The sequence below is a fragment of the Sceloporus occidentalis genome, unplaced genomic scaffold, assembly GCF_023333645.1.
Source record: "Sceloporus occidentalis isolate IW3139 unplaced genomic scaffold, rSceOcc1.0.p SCAF_6, whole genome shotgun sequence".
NCBI classification, from domain to species: domain Eukaryota; kingdom Metazoa; phylum Chordata; class Lepidosauria; order Squamata; family Phrynosomatidae; genus Sceloporus; species Sceloporus occidentalis.
In genome coordinates this window covers 137720810-137747395 of record NW_028316986.1, presented here as the reverse complement: position 1 = coordinate 137747395, position 26586 = coordinate 137720810, and the positions used below count along the sequence as shown (strand labels likewise).

The 26586-nt window shown below is 39.6% G+C and overlaps 1 protein-coding gene across 4 annotated transcripts in view; it reads right to left on the bottom strand.

Moving 5' to 3' along the window:
* DLGAP2 (DLG associated protein 2) overlaps nucleotides 1-26586 on the bottom strand; it is a 546854-nt gene that overhangs the window by 64116 nt on the left and 456152 nt on the right. For all 4 annotated transcript variants that reach the window (XM_089531068.1, XM_089531067.1, XM_089531069.1 and 1 more), the window contains 3 exons: nucleotides 21017-21228; nucleotides 6228-6375; nucleotides 2448-2667 (listed from right to left, as the gene is read on the bottom strand). In XM_089531068.1, the coding sequence (XP_089387194.1) occupies nucleotides 2448-2667; nucleotides 6228-6375; nucleotides 21017-21228 (580 nt within the window). The remainder of the gene's footprint in view (nucleotides 1-2447; nucleotides 2668-6227; nucleotides 6376-21016; nucleotides 21229-26586) is intronic.

Here is a 26586-nt window from a genome sequence, read left to right as displayed (position 1 = left end):
TTGAAATCACACACACACTGGATTCTTCTCATCCACAGCAGTCTGGTTCCAGACCACCCCATGGATTGCAAAAAATACTGATGGTTGCACCCCATATTATACAATGGCACCAATGTGGGAGTACCTGTGTCTGGATTGGGCATCCACGTGCATGCGCCATTACTGAATAATATGGGACATGGTGATCCACGGATGGTCAAATCTGCAGATCACCAGCTAGTCAATATGAAGGGTCCCCCCGTCTCTCTCTCTCTCTCTGTGTGTATTCCACTGGAATACTGTATGTATTCATTTCCTCAGTAAGCAAGAACTGGTTTGTGCAATGGGATGGATAATTTATGTAATTACAAGTTACAGTGCCTGCAACCAAATTCAGATTTCTAGTCTTTAAAAATTTATTGATGTTTGGAATGATGAACCTGATTCCTTCTTTATAGACATTATTATTTAGAGTAATATGCCGGGGCAATGAAGTATTTGAACAAGAAATTACCTGACCCACGCATGAGAAGGGACGGTATCTGCAGGTGTATAATGAGAGACAGACATTTTCCTAACTCAAAAACAAACAAAAACAAAACAAAAAACCCACTTTGTTTTAACCAGAAGACTGTTAATCAGAATGTGCAATTTTTCATAAGGCATTCAAAAATCAAGACAGAGAACTAAATGTGATTTAAATGTACTTAATTTTGGCTGAGTGGTGTCTTATAGATTTTCAAACGCCTCTTCTATTCCACAGCCCAATATAAATATCCTGGGGAAAAATCTGGAGATGAATGGGTTGAGGTTATTTACCATGTCATTTTCCTTTCGTTATCACCTCCTTTTCAGGCTGCACATTTGGGGAGATTTGGAGGGAAAGATCCTGAGAAGTCTGCTTACCTCTGCACCAGTAGTGATAGCAAAGCATTCTTTGACCTTTAAAATGTATGATTACAGATGCCATTGGTAGAACTCATCCCAGTGGTTGCTCTTTCACTCATTCCCAGAATGCCCTTGATGCAATGCTGCTCCAAGGCATGCTAGGGGAAATGGCAGCAACCACCAGAGAACTATGCCAGCACTGCTTGTACCAAAGATTTTCAATGGAGAATTACATGATGTAGCTTTAAATAATAATAATAATAATAATAATAATAATAATAATAATATGCTATCCATGAACAGTATAAAGAACAGACATACATCCCACAGCAATGCTCATGATCAACACATCCATGGTTGGAATGAGATAGTAAACAATTTCTGACTGATCACAGTGTACACCGAGTATTTATTTAAAAGCTAGTTTACAAAATCAATTTCTCCTTTCTCAAAACAATCAACAAAGCAAAGAAGAAGAAGGAATTATATTGTCATGTCATCATCATTACCACTGTTACCAGTTAAATAACATAGATCACAAGTACAAACAGCATTAAATTGATATTACAGTATATGTTAAAACAGGATAGACTTTTTCCAGTTTTTAGATCTTGTAAGGAAAGTACCAGGAGACTTTGGGCCCTTTCACATTACACCACTATGACTCTACTTTGGTTGGCGAGACACTAGAATTGTCTGGCTGAGAATTCCAAGTACCCCTCCCTCCACAGGATTTTGAAGGACAGACCTGTGATAGTTACAGCGAAATCAAAGTACTATAAGTGTATAGTTTTTGATGGACTTCTGAGACCCCTTCCCTTCTCCTGCCCAAGCTGGATGGGACCCTTGAGTCCACCTTTCATCAAATTAACTCTCACCAGACAATTCTAGTGCCTCTCATCCTTTGATTTGAGTCCTCCCTCTTTAGCAACGCAATGGGACGTTACTGGGATTCCACTTGCACTTTCTGCCTATGATGCTGCAGATATATTTTCCCCCTCCTTTCTCAAATCCTGAGGAAAGGCCATGCTGAGCCAAGGCACATGAAAAGGAGCATGAGAGAGACAGAGTACTTTTAAAGAACAAGCTTTATTCTAAGTCAGGAAATTGTATAGTAAAAGGATATCTCTCTACATGAAGAACCACCTTGTTCTTCAGGCACAGATTAGAAATTACAAATTACAGGTGAGATCACTTCAGCCAAATCAGGAAAGTAACAAAGCACCTGACATGACTAGCTAATGCATTTTCCTAATTCTGCTCACAGATCAGATGTGATTTGTAGTTCTTGCTGTTCCTGGAAAGCTGTGAGTCTGGACTCTGTTGTCCAGCCTCGACCAGCCATCCCAAATAAGAGCTCTTGGCTCCACATGTTCCTTTGTTAGAAGCCCCCAACTGTCTGATCTGAGAGAGGAAGGCCGCCCTCATGGTGCTTTTTATTCAACTTAAGTGTTTTTCCATATGAGAAGCTATGGCTGTGACATTTATCTAGCCTTCAGTACATGCACTGAATTTTGTATTTTTCAACTTATCATATGTGAAACTGTTCACTATAAAGGGGAAAATGTAGAACATCTTACCTGTGGTTGACCTGATTGTTGAGGTGATATTGGAAGATGCCATTGCAGGGATACATTCATCATCTTGAGAGTAACCCGCCTGAATGGCGCGCAAGTAACTGTGGCTTCTGGTTCGGAAACAACCTGGCAGGTCGAGGGCATCCATTGCCTGAGCTTCAACTTCACTAAACACTGATTCACAAACAGATTCAAATTGCCCATTGACCTCTGCTTCACTCATCTAGATAAACAACAACATTGCATTTGTTTTGTTTTTTTGTGTTGGCTTGCTTTGTCAGAAATGGACTCTGCTGCAACACCTCAAAAACAGACACTACCTGAAGATACAAATCACCCACTCAATCTCAACCCTAAAGCCCTCCTGGCATTTTTAAAATCACATAACAATATGTATGAGCATAAGTGAACTGAGCACATTGTCTTTAGGTAGTTCTGATGTGAGTTCAGGGCTAAATATAAAGAGATTGATTTTTGGTTTGACTATGTTAAATATCTTGTAAAAATAAGACAGAGAATTGATACAGTGTATTAGAATAACTTGTGAATAATGCTAGTCTTGAGTTTTTTTTCTTTCCTCCCTCCACATATTTATTTTTCCAGAATGCATCTCTACAGCAAAACAGGAATATGGATATTTTAAAAAACAGTTTCCTCAAATCCCAATAGAGTTGATGAATAGGCAGTTTTTGGAAAAGTGGCAACATTTGAAAACACTATAGTGAACCTTGTATGTAAGGAGAGAAGTTGAAAGCTGGTACATATATCTTGGGGCAAAGCAAGGCATCTTGTTATGACCTACTCCCCCCAAAAGGTGGGGTAGGATGCTCATTTGTTCAATCCATATTTAGTTAATAAATCATTATCTGGAATCAGATGTGTAATAACCATATTCAGAAGATACAGGAAACTATGACCTGTTCCAAATTGTGTGTGCTGTAGCCCCAGAGTAGTAGACTAGAGGAAATGGCTTAACCCCTCCAACTCATGTTGGGATTCCCCAGGGGCACTCTTGCAATATTGTTTCTTGTTAACTTGACTTTCAATGCTTCTGCTATGCTGCTGTATTTTAATGGATGTCTGTAAACTGCTTCAGGGGATATGACTGGCTGTGAAGAGCCAAGTAAAAAATGCAAGGGATGAACAGAAATAAATTTAACAATGGCTTTCCAGGAATAAAATATTCAGTGGGAAATTTCTTTCTTCACAAGAAAAAAGTGCCCTGCCAAATCTCTTCAGTGTTGTATATCAGAAATGTTTTTGTATTAGACATCGGAACTGCCCAAGGGTCAGAGCAAGATCACATATCATCACATGTTGTTCAGAATTAGTATGATGTGTCATTCATAATAGGAGCTGGACTAGTATCAAGTAAAGGCACTAGTACTGTATCACATAAAACAATGACACCAGAATACAGTATCCTTCTTGGTTTGCAAGAACTTGGCTTGAGAGAAAGGACCTATATACTTAACAGGTTTCATCAAGCTTTCTTCATCCAGTCAAGGCAGTGCCATGCTTGGAGAAACTCTACTAGCTTCATTTCTTCTTTAAAAAGTACTATTCCACGCCTCCCCAGATCAGGTACTCTGTATTTATTACTAACATAGGACTACTTTGTACAATTTTTTTTGTCCCTGCAGTTTATTCTCTTTTTATGACTTGATTATGTTTTTATGTGAGGGGGGAGGGTGAAGGATTATGGAATTTTTAATCTCTTTTAATTGTACGGTATTTTACTGCTATAATCCACTTGGATTCCTTGAGATTAAGTGGAATAATAATAATAATAATAATAATAATAATAATAATAATAATTGTTATATTAACATGGATGCCTGTCATGGATGACCACTATTCCACCCTAGTTCCTAGAACTGTGATGGTCTTTTGCTAAGACAGGATTTGCTGTAGACCCATAGTAGGAAATGTGTGAACTTCCAGGGATTGCTAGATTGTAACTGTCATGGGTAGCATTTCCAGTGGTGAGGTCTGATAGGATCTGTAGTCCAGCAACATCTGGAACACTATATGTTGCCCACCTCTGCTGTACACTGTACCCCAGTTGATAGATAGGCCAATGGACGACTGTGATTGTTTGTAATAGGATTCCATGCCCACATCAACTGTAATGCATGAACTGGGTCAATGTAACAGGGAGGGGAAATCCAGGGGACGGAATGTGCATTTTTAGATGTAAAAAAATAATTTGAATGAAGGGTGTATGTAGACACCAAAAGCCTTACTCTTCATTTCCTGTTAATAAAGTCCATAATTAGATTAATGTGAAAATAATTATTTCTGACCCTTGTAATTATTACTATTATTCTAATCAAATTAACTCAAGTAATGTAAGACAAACATTCTTATTCTGAGCAGCCTTATGCTAACACTATTAAGAAATAAAGATGGGATAATATAGTTACAAGAAAGATGGAGATCTTATTTGCTACTTGTAAACTCAATTTGCTGGCAGGAAGCATAACAATTACTAGTAGGATATGTGGAGGGGGAATAGATTTGAGCCCTTCCCTAGCTGCATCTCTCAGACATAACAGTGATACGCCACTAATAGTGAATCAGATTCCTTTACAGTTCAACTGTGACAAACAGAAGATTGTAGTATTTAGGAAAGTTCATAGGATGAAACAGTTTAAAAACTTGCTCCAGTTTAGATGACTTTCCTACATTTCTCATATGAAAGCTATTCACATATCCCCTAACGTGATATGATAGCCCTGTTTAAATATTTGAAGGGATGTCATATTGAGGAGGGAGCAAGTTTGTTTTCTGCTGCTCCAGAGAACAGGACCCGGAGCAATGGATGCAAGCTGCAAGAAAAGAGATTCCACCTCAACATTAGGAGGAAGTTTCTGACAGTAAGGGCTGTTTCACAGTGGAACACACTTCCTCGGAGTATAGTGGGGTCTCATTCCTTGGAGGTCTTTAAACAGAGGCTGGATGGCCATCTGTCGGGGATGCTTTGATCTGGATTTCCTGCATGGCAGGGGGTTGGACTGGATGGCTCTTGTGATCTCTCCCAACTCTATGATTCTATGATTCTATACAATCCTAACACTTATGGCTAGATATTCCAGTGGTTCAACTTATACAACACTGTGTGGTTTCTAACAACTGAAATAAAGCATAGTTAATATCTCTTCTTGCCTCTCATTCTCAAAAGATGAGAGGTAAAATGTGTGGAGGCTGATTATTCCCAATTACAGTTTTTCACAATTTATATTTAGGGCAGCATACCTACTGATTTTATTATATACATTTTGAATAGTGGTTTCCACATATTATGTTTTATCAATCTCATGTTTGCCATCAAAATATATATTCATCATGGAGAGGCCATGCAAAACCCCATATATGTAATCTAGAGTGTACCAATCAGTGTTTCTCACTTTCATGAATGACTTTTTAAAAGTGTAAAACATATCAACCCCTTAAAAACAGTAGTTGTGTGAGTGGGGCCAAGTGTCTTCTAGTTTGTTACAAAACATCATTAAATTCCAAATCTCTGAACTCAGGCACATGACAAATCTCCCCAATTCAGTAATTTTAAATCAGGCCACCACAAATGGTTAAACCCTTAATGCTCCATTTGTTTAATCTGGAACCATTTAAATTCTCACTTTTCTGGTGTTTGGTGAGAAATTAAAAACTTTAATTTCTGAGAACCAGGCTAGAACATGTGACAAACTTTAGGGGTTTAAAACATTATTGTTTCTGCTCTTGTTTCAAAAAGTTGAAAGGGAAGTAATAAAAGTTTCCAACCTGGCTAATGCAGCTGGCCTGACTGAGGGTGCTCACTGCTCTCATGTAACTCTGGTTCCTTGATCGGAACTTGGGGGAATTGTAGTTGGCCGCTGGATCCAAACTGTGACCACCAGGCACGTCACTTGCAGCTTGCAGGTAGCTCTGGCTATTAAGGAAAGATTAAGGGATACAAAATATGAGGGAAAAGAAACTGCAACTAGAAAAAATTAGGAGGGGATGAAAGAGAACCTTGTTTCCCATTACAAATCCTTTAAGCAAAGTGAACAATCAAATTAATTATTCCTTCACATTGGCATATGTGTTTTACCAAAGACAGCAAAATTCTACTGCAAGATTTTGGGCTTTTGCTTTCTTGATCATACCATAGAAACACTGGCCCAGATCCAGCATAGCATGGCTTGGCTGCAAACATCTGCCTTCACCATGGAGAGCCCAAACTCCTGTATCGAAAAAAGCTTGAACTACATTCAGGCTCTTCTCTTACACATGTGGTTGGCACTGTCAACATTAAGATCTCTTAACTATCTGGTCAAAATAGGAATGATTCAAGATCAGCTACAACAGAAATGTCTGGACTCTTGTGTTTTCCTTGCTGCAATCTTTAACTGCACAAATGGCCTTTGAAGATCTGAAACACTAATTTCCAAAGAGACAGCCATGTTAATTTGTCACGGCATAAAAGAAAATGGGGTCCCACCCACCCACATTTTCATTTTAGCTATGCCGTTTTAGTATATCAACTATATTTTAGATGTTTCAGTAATGATTCCGTATTAGTACTACGAAGTTTGTATACTGGATTGTGTCTAGTGGTATGTATTGTACTGTATTTGTTGTAATTGCAGTGGCCATTGGCTTGACAGAAACAAAATTTGACTGGACTTGACCCCCATTTCCTTTTTTATTATATTAACTAGACTGCTCTTAAACTGCTACCATCCTACTTTAGGACATCAGGCTACTGCTATTTGTTCCTCACATTTTATCAAATGCTTCCTCAAATTTTTATCAAAGTCCATGGGGCTTCTCGCCTATGTGTTTTGTAGAATGCACAGCATTCCATTGCCACTAAATAAATGAAAAAGGAGTAATAAGATAATCAGCTTACAGCACTGTATAGCAGTAGTGATTTAATATGGCATGATATCCTGTTGGTGACTCCATTTGCAGCTGCCATGCCCAGTAACATAAACATTGTTTCCACAAATATCCTAACTACAGCTCTCTTGTTTTATCCTTTGTACTGTGGATCTTTTTAATCTGCTCTGTTATACTTACACTTGAATGTGTGGAATATTTTGTTGAAGAGGACACTCTTCACAGATTTTTTTTTTAAAAAACACTCTTATGATCTTACTTAGGTGTGGGCAAAGTGTATGGGCTACATGTGTCCTTGGGACCCCTAGGAGCGGCCCTAAAGCCACCTAGAAGTTCCCCACAGCCCCTAGATTTATTTTCTTAAAACACTCTGTCCAGAATGTGCCCAAAAAACAGAAGTTAGTTTGCCTTGACCCCTCAAGCCCCCTAAACTTTCCCAAGAAACATACAATTTTTTTAAAAAACTGGCTGAATATTGATAAAATGTCAGCCAAAAATAATGATGTACCACTTAAGGTAAGGCAAAATGTACCAGTGTGGCTCCATGAGTGAGTGCAGGGTGGGGAATCTAAATAATGCTTCCTATATGATGCATATTGCCCATTTCATTGATGAAAATGTTGAAACTTCATCAGTCCTTTTCTCTTTTCTTACGAGATATCAATAGGACCTGAAAAACTAGTAAGATTGTGCCTGTTTATTTCTAATAAATATCAACTAATCTAATGTACTGCATCTCTCAGTAGTAAAGATTTGATATTGTTTACTCAGACAGAGCAAAGGGGCCTTTGAAAGTACATATTTAAACATAAGACGTTAAAATCTGAACTTTAAATTAAAAATTCTTTTTTTGTAATGAAGGGCCTTTGGGAAAGTAAAACAAAACCAGGAAACCCCAGAAGTAAACAAGACCAAATGGCTAACATAACTGATGGTACAATGCTGTGGAAGGAGTCCCACTAAACTCAAGAAGGCCTCTTCTAAGCAAACATATATTTGAAACTTCAGGCATTATCAAAAATAAATTATAGGAGTTTTATTCACATGTGATACACCAGAAATCACAAACACTTTTAAGATTTATGTCTGCTTAAAACAGGCATGGGAATTGTTTGGTCCATCATATCTCACCCTGCAATTCCTCCCATTAGTCTGAGGCCTAGAGAAGAAATCACAAATACAGTGCTACCTCGGGTTACGAAATTAATTCGTTCCGCGGCGCCGTTCGTAACCCGATACATTTCGCAACCCGAAAAGGCGCTGGAAAGCCGCTAGCCACGGCTTCCGATTTGAATTTCGCGCCGAAATTAATTTCGTAACCCGAAAAATCTTTCGTAACCCGGAACAGTTTTTTTAAATCTAACTTTTTCGTACCCCGGAAATTTCGTAACGCGGTCAATTCGTATCCCGGGGTACCACTGTACTAAGACTCAGGAGCAGGCCTTGAGTACTGACATCCATAGCTAGAGTTTTTGGGGGTTTCAATAGAAAAATATCTGGAGGATAACTGTGTGTGAGAATATGCAGCAGCCTACAAAGTAGCCCACAGCAATGGAAAGCAGCAACACACGGTGTGATCCTCACAGGTTCTTTGGACCAATTCATGAATAGCAGAATTTGGAAAATGTTACCTTTTGCTTGGAAATATTTCTTTAGTTGAGCTACAATTCTTGTGTGTTCTCAAAAGCTGTGCTTGGAAAACTGGTAAAAACATTGCTGGGAAAAATGTGTATATGTGTGGATTAGAGTACAGTTAGAATACATGTTCTTATGAGGAATGGCTGGTGTTTTGTAAAAGGAACAATGTGAATTGTGATGGCACATATCCAAGTAACATTATCATAACACACTCTTTTGGTCACCAAGAAGGTCATAGAATCCTTCACCAACCGCACAATGACCAAAATCTCTCCCAAACCTTTTCTCATTGATGCAGACCCCTTCTAACATGGCAGTTTCTGCATCATTGGAGTGTGGGAAACTCAGCAGACATCACCTTCAGGGACCTCCTGAAGATCCCTGAGGGGTTCAAAGTAGGGTCTCAGCCAGTTGTAAATGTGTTGAAAATGGAACACAAGAAGTTTGGGGGTTTTTTATTCAGTGCAGAGTTTGTAAAAATGTAATTTCCAGTCATTTGTTACTTTTCCTACTTTGTGTTTTTTTATTTCAATGCACTCAGCCAGTGTGATTGATGTTTAATGCATCTTTAATTTGTCTACACCTGTGACATCACCTTCCCACTAGCTAGCATAGCTAAGGGTAAGGAATGCTGGGAGAGGCAGTTCATCTGGAGGACCACACAATTCCCAGCCTGGTTTTAAAAGATGAGAATAGATACGAGATCCTATCTGATCTTGGAAGCTAAGCAGGATCAGCCCTGATTAGTACTTGGATGGGAGACTGACAATGAATACCAGATGCTGCACACTATATTACAGAGGAAGGAATTGGTAAACCTGTCTCTGAGTATTGTTTGCCTAAGAAAACCCTATAAAATTCATGGGATTGTCATACTTTTAGAGGCAATTTGAAGGAGTGCACGCGTGCACACACAGATACCCAATAGACGTATAGTAGGTGAATCTGAACTAACACAGGCCGGTTACAGACCGGCACTTTAGTGCGTGACGAGCACACACTAGGGTTACAAAAGGGTGGTGCTTCCGCACCGCCCTAACCCTAGTGCGTGCTCATCACGCACTAAACGGCGGCGGCCCTTCCATACGGCCGCCGCCGTGAGGACGTCATGGCCGCGCCGCCTCTAGACGGGGCGGCGCGGACGTAACTTCCTTGCTCCGCACCAGGGCGCTTAGTGCGCCCTGAACACGGAGCAGGAAGGAGCTCCGTTTCGGAGCTCCTTCCTGGTTAAGTCCGCTGGGCGCAGCCTTCAGACGGCTGCGCCCAGCGGACTAAAAGAGAAAGGGGCCAAGTGGCCTCTTTCTCTTCTCCCCGCCGCCGCGGGGTGTCCTTGGGGCTTGAAGCCCCAGGGACACCCCTTTTCAGGCTGCGGGGAAGCGGCGTTTTGCTGCTTCCCCGCAGCCTGAAAAGCAGCGGATCAGGGCCTCAGTGGCTGCCGTTCTGGCCGCTGAGGCCCCGATACTCCGGGGAAAGGGGCGGGTCCAGACTGCCCCAAATGGGCGGTCTATAACCCGCCACAGTCTGGTAGAGAAAATTGTTAGTCTCTCATAGACTACACTAAAGGAACAAGTCACAAGTGAACCCATCAATATCTCTGGAAATTGTGCTTCTAATAAAGCTGTTTATGGCGGATTACAAACTGCCATTAGGGACGTCCTGAGGATGTCCCAGTTTGGAAAAGGGGTGTCTCTTCTAGACGCCCCTTGCCCTATCACGGACTCAGTCCGTACAATATGGCGGCGCCCTGTTCATATGGGCACCACCATTTTGACGTAATGAACGCTCTGCGTCCGCACGTGGTGCCCCAGAAGTGACACGGCGAATGCACCCTTTGGCACTCGTGGCGCCTCTTCCGGGGCCTGAGAAGGAGCGCGATTTCCGCACTCCTTCTCTGCAGCGTCCGGGAACCGCGCCGTTTAAAGGCTGTGGCTCCCTGACGCTGCAAGCGGCGGCGGAGGGAGAGTGCTGCAACCCGGCGGTTTGTAACCCGCCGTTGTTTGTATTAAAACACATCACATGTTCATTTCCTAAGTTGAAAGCTGCAAACATTTTATTGATACATGACTTTCTTAATTCAGATTGGATCAGGTTACACCGGGGAAACAATATTGGCTTTGTTTGTTATCACAGGATAAATGACAAAATGACAGAAGAAGAAGAATAAAAAGAAGAGGAAGGAGGAGGAGGAAGAGGAGGGTGAAAAAAAAGACATGGTAGGATTTTTTCCTCCCCCATATGAATACTGGAAAGATTTTGCACATTGTTATGACTGATTCTGCACATTTCTATAAAATGAAACATTTAACATTGCAGTAAACATTACTTAGTTGCATGGCTATTAAAAATAGTGGTGCTGTATTTTGATTGTCTGTTTTGCTTCTTTTTTATCTATCAATCTGCACTGTTCTGCTTGTTGTGCATGTGCAGCTACAGAAAAGACAACACACTTTGTGTAGAGCAGTTTTGTGTAAACTGTACAAGATATCATAGGGGTGACAGTGGAAGTAAGGATTCTCATGGGGATGGAGAATACTCAAGAGACTGGTTTTTTTTTCCTTTCTCACTCAACATTTCCCCAATTACAAGATCCCCTCCCCCTATATCTCAGTATTACAAGAATGTTGACACAGCTTCCACTGAACATAGGAAAAGCTGATTCTGCGAATGCACCAGATTTTGTTGCCCTGGCCTCATTCTTTTACGTTGTCAATGCATTATAGCATTGAATATCACCACAAATCTTTGAAACTAAATTGTATTGTTTCATGTTTTCCCTGTACAGGGTTTAGCACTATTAAAGTTGCCTTAGATCCTCTTTTAGGAGAAAAGTGGGATAGAAGTGCAATAAATAAAACAAATAAAGTCAGTTCATATGTTATCATTGATACACTATTTTCCTTCCTTGTGCAGCTGAATGTACAATAGCACAGGACATCCTATCAGGCACTCTGCTAACCTCCGAATATAGAAGATTATCACACCAGCGCTGGTAAATTGCCTCTAAAATGTAGAGGAAGCACATTTGTGTGAAAGCCTGGTATGCTTCCTCAGCGTCAGGGAATCGTCAGCTCGTTAACATTATTTTCATTTCAAGATTTAACTCTCAATGGATTTCTTTTCTAAGAAAAACAAGTCTAAATTACCTAGATATTACTTGTCATGTCATATTGCTCCCACCAGTCATATCACTATCTAAATGCCTGCTTGCTGAGATGGATAGTTCATCAAAACTAAAACCATAGACTATGACCTAAGATGTTCAATTATTCCTCATTTAATGTTCTCATTGTTATGGCTTTCAGATGAACTAAGTTTGAGGGTATAGCACTTCTTGCAGACATCTTTTAGTGCTATAAATAATTTAAAAAATATAGCTCAATTTATCATTGTGAATGTCCAGTTTAAAAATATACAGATTCATTCATTGCTATTTTGAATAATGCAGACATGAATGTGTAGACTTGCCACCTTCCCATTTCTTGCATTTTGGCTTCTTAATCTTTGCTCTCCCACTTATAAGTAGAATAGTTTCTTTTCAGGTTGTAATTAAAAATGAATAATGTTGGGGGGAAAAATCTAGACAAACAAGCAGAGTAAGATCATGTAGTAACAAACTAAAATGTATAGAGTAAATCAATTCAGCATTGGAAATGTGAAACATGAAAGATAGAAGGGGGAAAAAGAGTATGGTTGCAAGAAAGCGTAAGATCCAAACAATGGTAGAAAACAAGTAAGAGTAGCTAATTTAGGGAGAGAGAGATGCTCTCCACATACTAAACAAAATAATTTTGATTCATGTATTTCCATTGGTAACTTGAGTAATTTGGGATTGCTAAGCGATATGATTGGCTGAAATACATTTGTGAAGGGAAAAAATGACAAAATTGAAATTGTATAATGTATAATGCATATGTCATATTTTATTATTAATAAAGGTTCAAAAAAAGAAAAGAAAAAAATGAATAATGTTAACATAACCCATTAATAATCATGTGAAACTTTTTTTAAACAAAAGTAAAACCAAATGTCCTCTTGTTTTTCTCTGATTACCAAGTTATACTCATATTTAATGGCCTTTTATCTCCTACTGAAGATGCTCAATTCAAATTTGATAATCCTCAAGAAGTACAGAATTCCAGGGCAGAGAAACAACTTTTAATATTTCCTATTTTCTGCCATGGGGCCATTATGGTCAGGCAGGAAAAAATTCTTTGAGGCACTGAAAGAAATGGAAATTTCTGTCTTGAACAGCATGAACCAATTTTGACTTTTAAGATCAAAGTCTAGCCTTCATTTATAGTAAGGAACATAGTCACTGCAAACTCTAGAGAATTAACATAACATCTTCTGTTTGGGTCAGCTCCTAAATATTTCTAATTTAAAAAGCTAACAGTACGCGGGGAAGACTTCTGGAAGAGCTGATTCAGTACATTGTGCGTGAACTCTATACAACTGTGAGTCTAGAATGCCTTGAGTTAGAACTATGGCTCTAGAGTGCCCTGGTGCTAGAGTGTCACAGTAATAGAGTGCTAAAGTGATATAGCTCTATAGAGCCCTGCGGTAAGTTAAATATTTCTATTTCTGAGATGCTCAGGCTTTGGAGAAGCTACATGTACTCCATATAGTTTGGATTTTGGTGTAAAGAAAGGGTAGAAAGAAGGAGGATGGTAGGAAGCATCCTTGTTGAGTTTCAGGTACTACAGCTCTGGAACTCAAAGGCCTAAATTCTGTTGTTTGTCTTGACTTGAGTAGACCTATTGAACCAGTTGGATTTATCTTTGTGTTGATTCACTTGGTTATTATCTGATTTTTACAGTCTGAAATGAGTTCTCTTTTCAATTTCTAGGTTTGTCTCATCAGTTTGAAGATAGGGGTTGCTTGAAGGCAATTCGCTACTCCTGGAAGCATCCAGGAGCATTAACTGAGCTTTTGGGGGAGTTTTCTGAGGTTTTTCCCCTCAGCTTTTTTGAAGGAGAGCACAAGGGCTTGGGAGGGGACTGAGAGGATTTGGAGACCATAAAAATGGCTTGGAAGTGGCATACAGCCTGTGAAACACACACTCTATTTTAAACATATATCCGTATTTGTTCCCTAATGGGGCAGGTAGCAACTGGGATTGCAGATTTAGAATAAGCAAGTAGCAGAGAGAAAGAGCTGTTCCCTCCCAACCTGATAATCTTCTTAAAGTTGGACTTAAGAGGGAGAGGTTTGCTGTGTAAGTTTCACTGCAAATGACATCCCTGTGATGATTTTTCTAAATCATGGCATAATATATAGAATGTCTTCCCACCTGGATCTCTACCATCAGGTACAAAGTCTCCATAAGTGCATCTGCAGGGAGCTGAGACTATCCTTTTGATTGCAGAGATCCACACAGTATAGCATGTTATATATTTCACCTGCAAGCAGAGAATCAACATAGAGATGCCATTTTTGGCAGCATCTCTGCAAGCAATGATGCATGACCTAATTCTCAAAGTTTGGAATTTTTCAAGAATTTTGGTGGCAAGTCCGTGGTCCTCAGCCTAGTTTCATCCAACACTGAGGCCCATTCCTGCTCTATGGACTGCCCTTATGAGAACTGTCACCACCACCTTCTCCTCCTCTTCCTCCTCCTCTCTTTCTCTCTCTCTTTCCCTTATATTGTATGTCCATGTGAGTGTAATGGAATATAAAAAGCTATGTACATTGTACCCACTGTAGCCTCTGGCTGCATTCATCATCAGGTGTGTCTTTGATTTATCCTTCCTGCGGATCAACTACCCTTCATAGAAAAAATATTCCACATGTCTGAGAGAAGAGAAACCCACAGTTGAAACTAGCCACTCATACACACATTTACAGTATTTATTTTGTAAACAGATAACATGAGAACAATTTTGGCCAGTTTTATGAGATTAGCACACTGGATTTTCCAGGTTGGATATGGGATGAGTACTTCCTGGGGACGGAGCTGTGCAATAAAATCTGTCCCTGCGCATTTACATTCTGCACCAAGCACGGGAATAAAAGCCAGTGCGCTAATCTGCTTTGATATGAAGATTTTGTTTCAGGAGTATTAGTGCTTGGGCAATAATCATAACCAGCATTTTGAGTTGCATCTGGAATATTAGGGAGCAACTACTATAATGTACTCCCAGCAGCTATATTGGTTGATAGTTTCAAGAAATTGCAGTTTTATTTTTTGTGGAGAGAGAACTTCCCCAAGCTCCGCTTAACCATAGACACCCATTAAAAGAATCTGATAATGCCTCCAGATGAGAAAAAGAAAATTCTGAGTCTCAGGTTTTGTACTTGTACAAACCAATTTTATTTTGACAATCCACACAAGATTTTCTTCATCCCAAAATGCTACCTGGGAGCTCCTGGCATTACTAAGGATTCTTCATTCTTGCTCCCCTGGCTGTTGTAAACTAACCTAATACTTTCCAAAATAAAATGCATCTTTACTTGACTGTATGTTAGTACTATCTCAAATATGTTCTTGGAGCTGCATGACTAACAACACAGCAGGCAAGGGGACCGTTTGAGGGACTTCATGAATACAGGCCAGAATGCATTGTTCTTGGTGCGAGCTGCCCTTTCATCTGCCCTCTTTGGATTTTGTATGCCATGACTCACTCACCCATTCTCAGGACAGTATGAGCAATACTGGTCACTTTGGGGTCAGGTAGAAACCACCCCATTATTTGCTTCCTACGCTATACTGTATCTGTTGGGACTTGGTTAACTGGCTATGGGTGGTGTCCATACATTGGCTGTCACTTGGCAGGTCACGGGGGGAGAATATAAGATATCGGTGTACCGTCTGGCATCCCTTTTGGTGAAAGGCTGGGCTCTGAAACTGCTTCTACAGTGCATGGGACCTGGGAGGTGGAGAAGGAGTCCATCCTTGGGGCCAACCAGAGGGTTTACTCTCATTTATAATGTCTTGGGACATGTAGGGGGACCCCTGGTTTTGCCTTCAAATAAATGATTATCTGGGTAGCAACCAACAGTTTTTGGATTACTCTTGGGGCCAGGTTTTTCAAGAGAAGGTTGAGGGAAGTTGACCCTAGGCTTCAACTGGACCCGTCTTGCTCATTCCCAGGCCTTAACCATTTAAATAGGTTATTGGTTAATAGCGTGGTCCTTATTTAACACATTCACTTGCCTCTGCTCTTGTTATTTCATAGTTGATCACCAAAGCAGTAAAAATAGCTGCTGCTAATAAACACAGCTATTGTTTACAGGACACAGATTTGAAAGATTCAAAAGCTTGAGAGGTAATGTTAGCACTAAAGCAAAATGATCCTAATGTTTAACTAATATAATAAGGCTAACACACTTTAGCACTTTGAGTATAACTCCTGAATAATAATTTTAAAAGGCTCAGTGGAAATTAGTAAATAAATCATAAATAAATTGGTGAAAATCAATTCCTGAAATGTTACATGGGACTGAGAAAGGGAAAGGGAAGGACACAAGGGAGGAAAATCCAGCATATTTCAAGAAAGAGACGGGATATAACTGGGGAATAAGCAGGGACAATAAAAAATAAAAATAACTGGACACTTTTGAAACTTTCAGAGACTCCCCTTCCCTTTGAGATGGGAAAAAAATCTCACCTTTCTCACCAGAGAAAATTAATCTTTCCTTATCTAAGGAAACATAACTGCCAAAAGAAGAATTTGAAGTCCTTTAGGATATTACTGCATGCAGATTTTAAACTGTGATTTCACTGGCAAAGAAGTAGCTTTGGCAATACCTATTTGCACACCACTGTCTCTGACCCATAGTCGGGGGGAAAACCCATGAATGATCTGGCAATCGTGCAAGTCCCCAGGTGTGAAATGTCACTCCTGGGGCAGTTACACAATCACGAGACATGTGGTGTCACATAAGGCAGGGTTAAGGGAGAGGGCAGGAAGAGAGTGTGATGGGGGCAGCAGCCCCAGTCATGCATATGAGAGAGGTGCAGTGATGGCTGTATACAAGTGGTATGTTAGCATTTTATTATCAATTGCATGACTGCTGCGAGAACAGGGCTTGTGTGGAAGAGCCCTAGACAAGACATCTAGACAATTCCACATCATGGAGGACAGTCCTTTTATATTTTTGTAATGTATTCAAACATATTATTCAACTTAGAGTGTACCACAAGGAGACATGACAGGCAACAAAGGTACTCCGTAAACAAAGTCCTTTTTAGTACAAGACAATTTATCTTCAATCTAAGCTTTGGCTAACTGTCATTGTCATTGTCATTACTGTAGCTGTCATTATCTGGTGTGATCTGAGGAGAAGTGGTTTTGTACCAAATTAAATAAAATGGTTTTGTACCTAGAGGAGCAATCACATGTGTCCCTTTTCTGTAAAAGAAAACTGTTTACTGGATGGTGGGCAATTATTTAAATAAAATGAGATTGTGTCAGAAAAGAAGTCTTTGCTCTTTTCTCTTTCTACAAACTTTCTCACTGAATTGGGGCTAACTTTTTTCTACTCTTTATTCTTCTTCTTCAAAGAAATCCAGCATTCTTCATGTTTTTAATGTTATGCCTACAGGAGCAGCTGCTTGAGAAAGATTGTATTAGGATAAAATGTAGAGCTGCTAATTCTTAAAATTAATTTACATAGAATTAAGTTTTGTTTTTTTCTTGACTGAAACATTAAACAATCAACATAATCTATATTGGTTTTTATATAATATTGTAGCATGCAGATTGTCATTAAAGTGTTTGTTCATTTATTAAACAATTCTATGTAAAAGCTTTTACTGTATTCATTTTGTGTACAGTGATTATATCCTGAATTCTTTAAATGCTGCTGAATTTATTTCTTTTTAAAAAAAGGTCTTTTAAATTGTAGAAGGTAACTTTTACCCACACACAGCCAATTTACTAATAATCTCTTCTACAGACGTAAATAAATAGAAGAACCAGATAATCTTTTCCCCAATCTTGTCTGAAAAAACAAACAAAACAGAAACAAAAACAGAAAAGCAGGTGCAATCTATGATAACTGATCCCTTCCAATTGTGTGTCACCTTCTCATGTTATGCTCATTAGAAAACAGAAGAGCACTGCTCTGTGACTGATTCATCTACTTGATGTTCACAGCTCACCAAGATCTCCTTTACACAACACAATTATAGCACTTTGATCCTATTCAAGTGCCATGGTTCCAGCCTATATATAGATTGTGGGATTGATAGTTTAGGGAGGGACATTTAGAATTCTTAGCCAGAGAGCTTTAGTGCCTCACCAAACAACAAATTAGGGGGTGTTGTAGGGTGTGTGTGCAGGCCACAAAGCTCTCCAGGTGGGCCAATGCAGCTCCCTTAACCCTAGCAGTTGTGCACCCCTGGTTTAGAGGCTTCAAAACATTTTAAGTGTTGAACATTTGGCAGTGATTCTTTACATATATTTAGGCCTATATTTAGGCTCTGGCCTTGCAGAATCATTGATCAGAACAGAGAGTACAGTCAAGAAATCAGAAGAAGATTAGGACTGGAAAGGGCAGCAATGAAAGAACTAGACAAATCACTAAGTGCAATGATATAAAACTGAACACTAAAGTTAAAATTGTACAAGCCAGCATATTTCCCATCACCAAGTATGGATGTGAGAGCTGGACAGTGAGGAAAGTGGATACAAAGAAAATCAACTCATTTCAGATGTGGTGCTGGAGTGCTGAGGATATGGTGGGTGGCCAAAAAGACAAATAAATGGTTCAAGCTCAAACTGTCCCTGGAAAACAAGATGACTAAAATGTGGCCGTCATAGTTTGGCCATATCAGGAGAAGGCATGACTCACTGGAAAAGACCATAATGCTAGGAAAGGCAGAGGGAAGTAGAAAGAAAAAAATATTGCACACCAGATGGACAGACTCAATCAAGGATGCCACAGAGCTGAGCTTGCAGGATCTGAGCACTGTTGAGGACAGAGGGTCTTGGAGACGTCTCTTTCACAGGATCACCACAAACTGAGCCTGAATCAAAGTGAGTTAACAATGGAGCATATTGCTTTGGCTAATAGGTTGTCCTACCTCTTCTGGTTTCAGTTCTGGATCTGGCATGTCCCTGGATGTTATCATACCTAAATCGCCACCTATCTAGTTGGGATGTCATCAGCCAGATACATTACATCCCGGGTAGAAGCCTTGCTCAGCCCGCACTTTTTCAAAAAATTGGCAGGCTGAGCGAGGCTTCAACCCGGGATGCATCTAGGCGGCAGCATCCCACGTAGATCGGTGATGATTTAGTTATGATAACATCTGGGGGCATCCCAGATCGAGAACTGAAGCCAAAAGTGATAAGGCAGCTTATTGGTCAAAGCGATAAGGTCCAACAAAAATGAGTAAAACCTGACTTATGAGGTGGGGGGGATGACTAAAATTTGTTTCGTAGAAAATTGAATTAAAAGTTACTTTTAGTGATCCAATTTTCTATGAATAATTTCTACTCTTGACTGATGACTTCACTGTAACATGTGAATGCTCACTTCCATACTGAGGAAGTTACTCTGAAAGAGTATCCAAGGACAAAAATTTCATGGAGTAGAGAAATGCCACAGTAAAGGCATTATTTGTACTCAATTATTAATGCCTTTGTTTGTTAATATTTCTTAATTTTGTAGAACTTATAAAATAATTATGTATACACACACACACACACACACACACACACTAACCTGCATGGTGTTTTAAATTTGCCAATGGATACTAGGATTTTCCAAATCACAACAAATCAAATCAAAATAGAAAGATTTTCTCTCACTACGTTTTTTGCCACTAAATATTCCCATCACTAGAGAGATGGCAGTCTTTAAAAAAAATAAAAAATAAGATTCTCAAACTGAATTGAAAATGGATGTATCATTATCTTTCCTTCATCCAAACTTCTCACATGAATGAAGTCTTTGAACAATAGACCATCCATCTGCACAGATAGGGTTTTTAAATGCTATAGAATTATACAGGAGTACAATGTGTGATGGAGACTCCCTGGGCTTCCTTTGATAGGTGTCTCTGATGAGCTGCCAAGCTGCCTCTGTGCGGGCAACAGCTGTCTTTCCAAGACAAAGCTAAGGAATTTAGTACCTCTGGAATTCATGCATTGTGGTCTTTTAAGGTCCAGAAATAAGCTAGAAGGATGAGAAGCAGGCCAAAAGATAACTTTATTCTGAAGAGTCTCCAAGATCCACCTGTACAACAATGTACAGACCCCTTGGAAATTGTCAGTCCTCAAATGACCAGCTTCTTAATTCTAAGGAAGAGTCACAAAACTATAAATTTGTTCACTGTGTGCACTTCAAGTGATTGTTTAGTTTGTCCTGTTTTTGTACAAATGCCTGCAACAAAAGAACAACCAACAAACAAATCAATACACCTCCTCCAAAGGTCCAGGTTTGTAAACGGGAACAAAATTTCTGTCAATCTTCATGCCCTAAGTTAAGAAATAATGAGTCAATGTGATGTAGTGTTTGAATGTTGGACTATAATGGTATCTGCACTGTAGAAATAATGCAGTTCGACACCACTTTAACCTTCATGGCTTAATGCTATGGAATCCTGGGATTTGTAATTTGGTGGAGCATCAAAGTTCTCTGACAAAGAAGGCTAAATCTCTCACAAATCTACAGACTCTACAATTCCATACCATTCAACCATAGCAATTAAAGTGGTGATAAACGGCATTATTTATGCAGTGCAGATGCAGCATAGGACTCTGATCTGAAACTGCAATCAACCAAGCAAACCCACTGAGTGATCTTGGGCAAGCCACATTCTCTCATCCTCAGAGGAAGGCAATGGTAATGAGCTTCCTACAAACGTATCTGGCCAAGATCACCTTAGGTGATTAAATCAGAAATAACTTGCAGGTACACAGCAAGAAGAACCGTTCATTAACTCATTAGCAACAGAAACAATTGAGGAACTAAGGCTACTCATAGTAATATTTTATTTTGAATGCTATTAGTTGTGATAGAATGTGAGGAAAAAACTCACAGAAGGAAATGTACTCAGAGGATGACACTAATGAAGTGTGGGGGGAAATTGTGAGGCTTACTTTTGGTGATCTCCAAGAGCTCTTTGTCCAATAGATTTTAACAACGACTCTGGATGGACTGCTACCTTTGGTGATGTTTTGGGACTAGTGTCAGAATCGCCACTTTCTTCATCTCCCATGGCTTTAATATAACTTCCACTCCTCATCCTTCTGCAGGGAATCTCGTCATCTTTACCACCAGCAGGATACCCTCCCCATTCATCTTGAGGCACCTAGGAGAGCACATTACAGTAAACTCAAAATAGCATTCAATCTGATATTGTTATGGCACCCCTCTAAGAATGAACATTATTATGAATAATAATAATTTAATCAGGCTGTTAAGTTATAAAGTCATGGACTATGAATGCAGAAGGCTAGTCACCAAGTAAGCAAGTAAAAATTAACCACTAGGTTGGACGATTATGAATCAGTAAATTCATCAAGCATTGTACAGATACACTGAACTAGTTTTATAGCCACAAAAATAAAAAAAATACAAGTAGATTAATGTTTATCAGTAAGTTAATGTTTGCTGTTTTAATAGTACATTAAGTTGTTGGTTTTTCCTTCTTCCTTTCCCCCCCCCCCCTGCATTCAAGACACTTTAAGCAAACAAAACTGTTGCACTGGGTAGTAGAAAAACCAATTCATAGCAGACCAATAAGCAGGATCCATGGTATGAATTTTACTCAACCATTTCATTGTGTCTAGTCTGATTTACAAATATTTCTCTCTGAAACATAGGCACTTTCATATGCCTTTCTTCAAAATGGCCATACCACTTCATCCCAGCTTGTGTATTCTGCAACTGCTTCTCTTTCCAACCCAGGTGTTATCTTCACCCACACAGCACAGCATGCATTTAGACATGCTCTTTCTTCTTCCTACCAGTATCCAGGGGAAAGCACATACATGCCAAATAGAGGAGGTGAGCTTTCAATCCCACCCCAACACTTATTTTCAGCAAACATTTCATCAAAATGTGTTATTCATCTTCTGAAATACCTTAAATAGAAAGTGGTGCATATTAGAGGAAGGATTTAAATTGGCTCTCTTGACGGATCAGCACTAAATTGACAAACTCTGGGCAGGTCTACACTGGCCAGAATACTCTGGGCTGCTCCCAGAATATTCTGGCCCAGAAACTACCCTGAATTTCCCTGTTACCTGGGCACTCTGGAGCAATGCTTGTCAGTTTTTTACACGTGTCCTTCTGTGATGCCCAAAAGTTGAAAGCTTCCTGAGGTTGAAAATGAAGTGCCCACTGTTGATCACATGGATGGGCATCTCTGTGTCATCAGAGGGAGCAACTTGCATCAGTAGCATCAGCGCCAGATGGCACAGCAAATGCTGCATAAAGAGCTGCCCGACATCACTCTGGATGGCTATGGATTTTCCTGGAAGATCTGGAGCAAATGGTAGCTTTTAAAAAACTGGATTAAAGAAGGGATGCTCTGGATTCACCATGGAACTGGTCTTCCCATGTGATGACAGTGCTGATTTCAATCATGCCTTTGGACCTGCCTCTTGTGGACCGGGCAATGAGATGGCAGGGTGAAACTGATTGTAAATGGCCTGTTTCGACATGCCTTTGGATGTGAGTTCAGGGACTGATAAAGGATTGAGGAATAAGTTGTTTTTATTATGTACATCCTGAGAAAATAAATCCAGACTCAGGCTCTCCATACACAAGGAATCCACTTTTGACACCTCCTCAATGCTCTCCAGAGCAATGGCACCTAAGTTTGCTATCAAAAATCAGGAGCAAACCACCAAATGCGCACCATAAATAGGAGAAGGGAGCAGGTTCACTGTCATCAATGGGAAAATAAAACTTTGAACTCCCTATTTTTGTGTGTAAGGCAACAGTTAATGCCTTGGTTTTTTCCAGTACATATCACGTCAATTAATCCTCAAATTAATTGAAATGTATAAACTTATTTAAACAAAAGATGAGTGATGAGATGTTATTTGCTAATAATGAGTGAGGAGATTTGATTTAATAAGGAGATTAATCTCTCTAAATGCTAATTAATCAAATATGTGTGGTGGGAAATATTTGTCAGTGGTGAGTAAGGAAAACCTCCCCCCTTAAGAATTACAGTTACATTGAAAAAAATAAAATAATGGAAAAGTACTTTTTGTGTGTTTTGTTCATTTAAAAAAGTATGCTAAGCTCCACCCTTCCCCTTAGGCAACACCCCTTGGGCACCTGACCAACTTGAAAAGTGACTCCCAGCACCATGGGAGTCACTCTCCCTGTTCTAGATGCAATCCACATAACATTGAACTCAACATTAGATTTTAAAGGAACTGGACAAGGTCCCAATGCAAGCGGGCATATTTTATTTGACTTTTGGCACCAGATATAGGCTGTCGTTTCTATTTTAAGGCACCAGTACTATAAGCAGAGGTTTAAATGACTCTTTGATATATTGTAACTGCAGCTTGGCTTCCTGTATGACACTTCCACTGAGCCAAGAATCAGTCAATGGAAAGATGTCATTGACACACGTGAAGGAGCAAACAGGAATCTATGGAAGTTATAGAAGTGAGAGGGATAAAAGGAATATAAAAAATAAATGGAGAAGAATCCAAGTTTACAAACAGCTTACACATTATCCTAATACTATACTAATACTAATATAAAACAAATGGTTCCTTGAGCAGCTAGAAATACTCCTGGAAGCTAAGATGATCTAACTGAGGACCCTATTGCATGAGTTTAAAACCTCGTCTTACCATTCTCAAATTCAGTGCTAATTTGGGAGGGAGCTAGGTCCAATCGCACTTGAATGCCACCAAAATCGCCACCCAGATCGAGCTTGGCTGCAGCCCAGGTCAAAGCTGTGCCCAGAAGGCCTGTTTTTCAACCCAGAAGTTTCCGACTTCTAAAAGCGGCCTACAGGACCCAGCTGCATCCGGGACAGACTTGGGTGGTGATTTGGCGGTGATTTTTGTGTGATAGGACCCAGCTGCCTGCTGAATTAGCACTGAATTTGGGAACGGTAAAACCGGGGTTTTAACCCCATGCGATAGGGTCCATAGTCTGTTGTACTTTGCCCAGGAGAAGGCATGAGTCATTAGAAAAGACAATAATGCTAGGAAAAGTAGAAGGCAGTAGAAAGAGGGGAAAACTGCATGCCAAATGGTTAAACTCAATCAGAGAGGTCATGGGCATTAAATTATAGGAACTGAGTAGAGCAATGGAGGATAGGGAATCTTGGAGATGTCTCATACACAGGGTTGCCATGGATTGGGGATGATTTGAGGGCTGTTAACAATAATTGCAGTGCAGATGAACAGAAAAAATGGTTCGTTTTTCCAGCTATAATCTACTTCTGTCTGTTTTTACATGGTAAACTAAAGTGTCTGTGTGTGTGAGCTGAAACACACATGCTCATGTGTGCACACACACAGAAACACACATGAGCTCCAGACCTGAGTCAACAGTTGATCTCATCCTTCACTGTCTTAGTGAAATTGAAAATGGAGTAGCACAGAGCTGCCACAAGGACCACAGCAACATTAAAAAACCACGATTGCATAAATGTCTTCATTTTGAGAACATAAACAAAATAAGTGTTTCACCTCTGCACTAAATTTGAAACTGAGCACGTCATTGGATCACGTTTCCATAGTCTCAAATAAATCAGATTAGTCCCCTATTTTGTCCGTAGTATAATCTGAATCATTGAGGCATCTGAAATGTCACTTAAAAATCTAGCCTGATATGACAGTTTTCTGATAACTACACTGTACGTCACAAAATTATCACACCTCATAAAAAGCATCTCACTTTCCTTTTCCATTATTCATTTGGAACAGTAGGGGAAAATATGTATACATGCACTGAGACTCATTGAAGTGGCTTTATGGCTTGTGCAAATAGTTACTGGGGCCTGAAATTCCCATCTGCAGAGTTTGCATCTGGTAATTGGGAATGATTACCCTAATTACTGACTTGCAACAAGTGATGATATCTTTAACGTCTAAAAAGCCTTTTTCCTGTTCCAGATTTTAAATTCTTGTATCTGAATTTCATCATGCACACAAGAATGCATATATCTTAGGAGAATGAGTGATGACAGGCTTAGTGCCTACATCAAATAGGGGCAAAATTGGCTCCACAGCACAGGCAAAAATACTATTGCTAGTACCAACTTGAGTAAACGTACTGAATTAATAGGGTACACACCAGCCTTATCATTCACCAATTGATTTGTGATGTAAGTCTACTCAAGTTAGAACTAGCAAACTAATTTACATCAGGAGGAGGAATCATAGGCCCTCCAGATACTTTTTGGACTATAACTCCGACCAGTTCACAACACTTGGTATGTTGGTTATGGCTGCTAGGACTTGCAGTCCAACAACATCTGAAGGATTACATGTTTCTGACCACTTATTTATATCATAGGATTGATTGCAAACTACATTTTATAGGCAAAAATAGATACAACATGCATGCATTTTGTGCTCAGACTTTTGGCCTGAGTATAAAATGTCTTTTGAGAAGCCATTAGAGAAATAACTGGAAGAATTGACAAACACCATTATCTACCAGACTCACATCTGCAACGCTGACATCACAATAGTTCTGTTCAGGCATTTGATCTAAAATGCTAAAAATGCATAGAGACATCTACATTGGCCTCACCCCCTGCATTTCCCTACATGCCAGGCCTGACTCTCAGGGCATGTCTACACAAGCCAATTTCATCGGTTTCCCCCTCTTCTCACTGTAACATGTTTACATGATGCAGGGCCAAAGCCTTGATTCAAATGCAGTAGTTCTGAATCTAGAAACAGAAATGATGACTTCGTTGGCATGGGGAGAGGGAATCACTGCCCCATGTATTGCCCATTTCTACCCTACAGCATATTAAACTACAATTCTGGGATGTTGTAAGGATTATGGAGCCAACGTACGTGAAGTGTGCTGACTGCATGATAAAAGAGGGATAGAAATATTACTCCTGTGATTATTAACTGTATTATTCATTTATTTTAAACTGTAATCTTGCCTAGAAAATATATTCACTTTATTCTTTTCATTCTGCTGTGTGATTATTTACATTTAAACAACAATTTAACTTGAGCAAGGGTTGTAAGTCACTCAATTGTGAGTGGAAAGGGAGGTCAGAAAACCAGATCCCTTTTTAAAACAAGGTGTGGTTCTTTTTCATTTTACTTTAGCATGAATGTGTTTCATTTTTGTCGCACTCCATATAGAAAAAAAGAAAACAAATAATATATTACTGTTATGTTTCCCTCCCCAGGTATCAGTGGGAGTAGAAGTTGTGGGAGGCAGAATTTTACTATGTTCGTTCCGAGTCTATTTGTACCTTTCTTTATGTTTTCACTAGGTTCCTCCAGGAGTCCTCATAGTTATTTAAATGAAGCAAACTATATTTATACTGCCATCAGCTTTTTGCCATCAAAGGCAAGCTGTTCTCTTTACATTCTATGTTCATCGTGTGGGACCATTCCAGTTAGCCACATGGGTTTAGCGCAGAACTTGGAAACATTAACCTTGTAAGCTGCAGCTCCTAAAAGCTCCCAGTCAGCATGGCTGTTACTACCAA